An 835-nucleotide genomic window follows, 5' to 3' on the forward strand; every position below is an offset into this window, starting at 1 on the left:
GCTGCTGCTGCTGCTGCTGCTGCTGCTGTTGCTGCTGCTGTAGTTGCACATTAGAACGTGCATGAGGACGGTACTGCTGCAGCTGCTGTTGCTGCTGCAGCTGCTGTTGCCACTGCTGCTGCTGTCGCCGCAGCAGCTGCTGGTGCCGCATCAGCTGGTGTTGCTGCAGAAGCATCTGCTGCTGCTGCTGCTGGTGGTGCAGCAGCAGCAGCAGCTGCTGCTGCTGCTGCTGCCGGTCTAGTCGTAGTTGGCGCGTTGATAGGACCTCCGTGAGGCCCCCTGCTGAGCAGCAGTTTGTGTGTGTGGTGTTTTTGCATTAGGGTTTGTGGTGGTTGCTGGTGCTGGGGTGTATGTACACTCATCTATGCTTTCTGTTATGGCCTTGCAGCAGGATAGAGCCCCCCCAACAGCAGAACAAGCAACACAAAGAATGAAGGAAACACACCAGCCTGCAGCTTCTGCTGCTAGCTGCAGCGCACACTTGCGCTGCTGCTGCTGCTGCTGCTGCTGATANACCAGCCTGCAGCTTCTGCTGCTAGCTGCAGCGCACACTTGCGCTGCTGCTGCTGCTGCTGCTGCTGATAGGGAGGATGCAGGTGCTGCTGCGGATAGCCATAACCATAGACCGGCTGCTGCTGTGTTTCATAGTAATAGTAATCACCGGGGTGTACATACACCACATCGGGGCGTTGAGTGTATCCTTGAGTCCAGAAATACATTTTCAATGGAAAAAGGAAGAAAAATGAAAGAAAAAGATGTATATACACCCCAGGTAGCTGCGCATACACCCCAAGTGTTGAGCTGCCTATACACCCCAGCGACGCGCGCAGGCCGC

At 55.6% G+C, this 835-nt stretch overlaps 1 protein-coding gene across 1 annotated transcript in view; it reads right to left on the minus strand.

The window, feature by feature from the left end:
• The window catches only part of EMH_0005390 (uncharacterized protein), a gene marked incomplete at both ends in the record, with an annotated part of 817 nt that extends 98 nt beyond the window's left edge, over positions 1 to 719 (minus strand). The window contains 2 exons of the mRNA XM_013497188.1: positions 1 to 279; positions 551 to 719. Of these exons, the coding sequence (XP_013352642.1) occupies positions 1 to 279; positions 551 to 719 (448 nt within the window). The remainder of the gene's footprint in view (positions 280 to 550) is intronic.
• Between the last annotated feature and the right edge of the window lie 116 nt (positions 720 to 835).

This window comes from Eimeria mitis, genomic scaffold, assembly GCF_000499745.2.
Source record: "Eimeria mitis Houghton genomic scaffold, Emh_scaff252, whole genome shotgun sequence".
Taxonomy (NCBI): Eukaryota; Apicomplexa; class Conoidasida; order Eucoccidiorida; family Eimeriidae; genus Eimeria; species Eimeria mitis.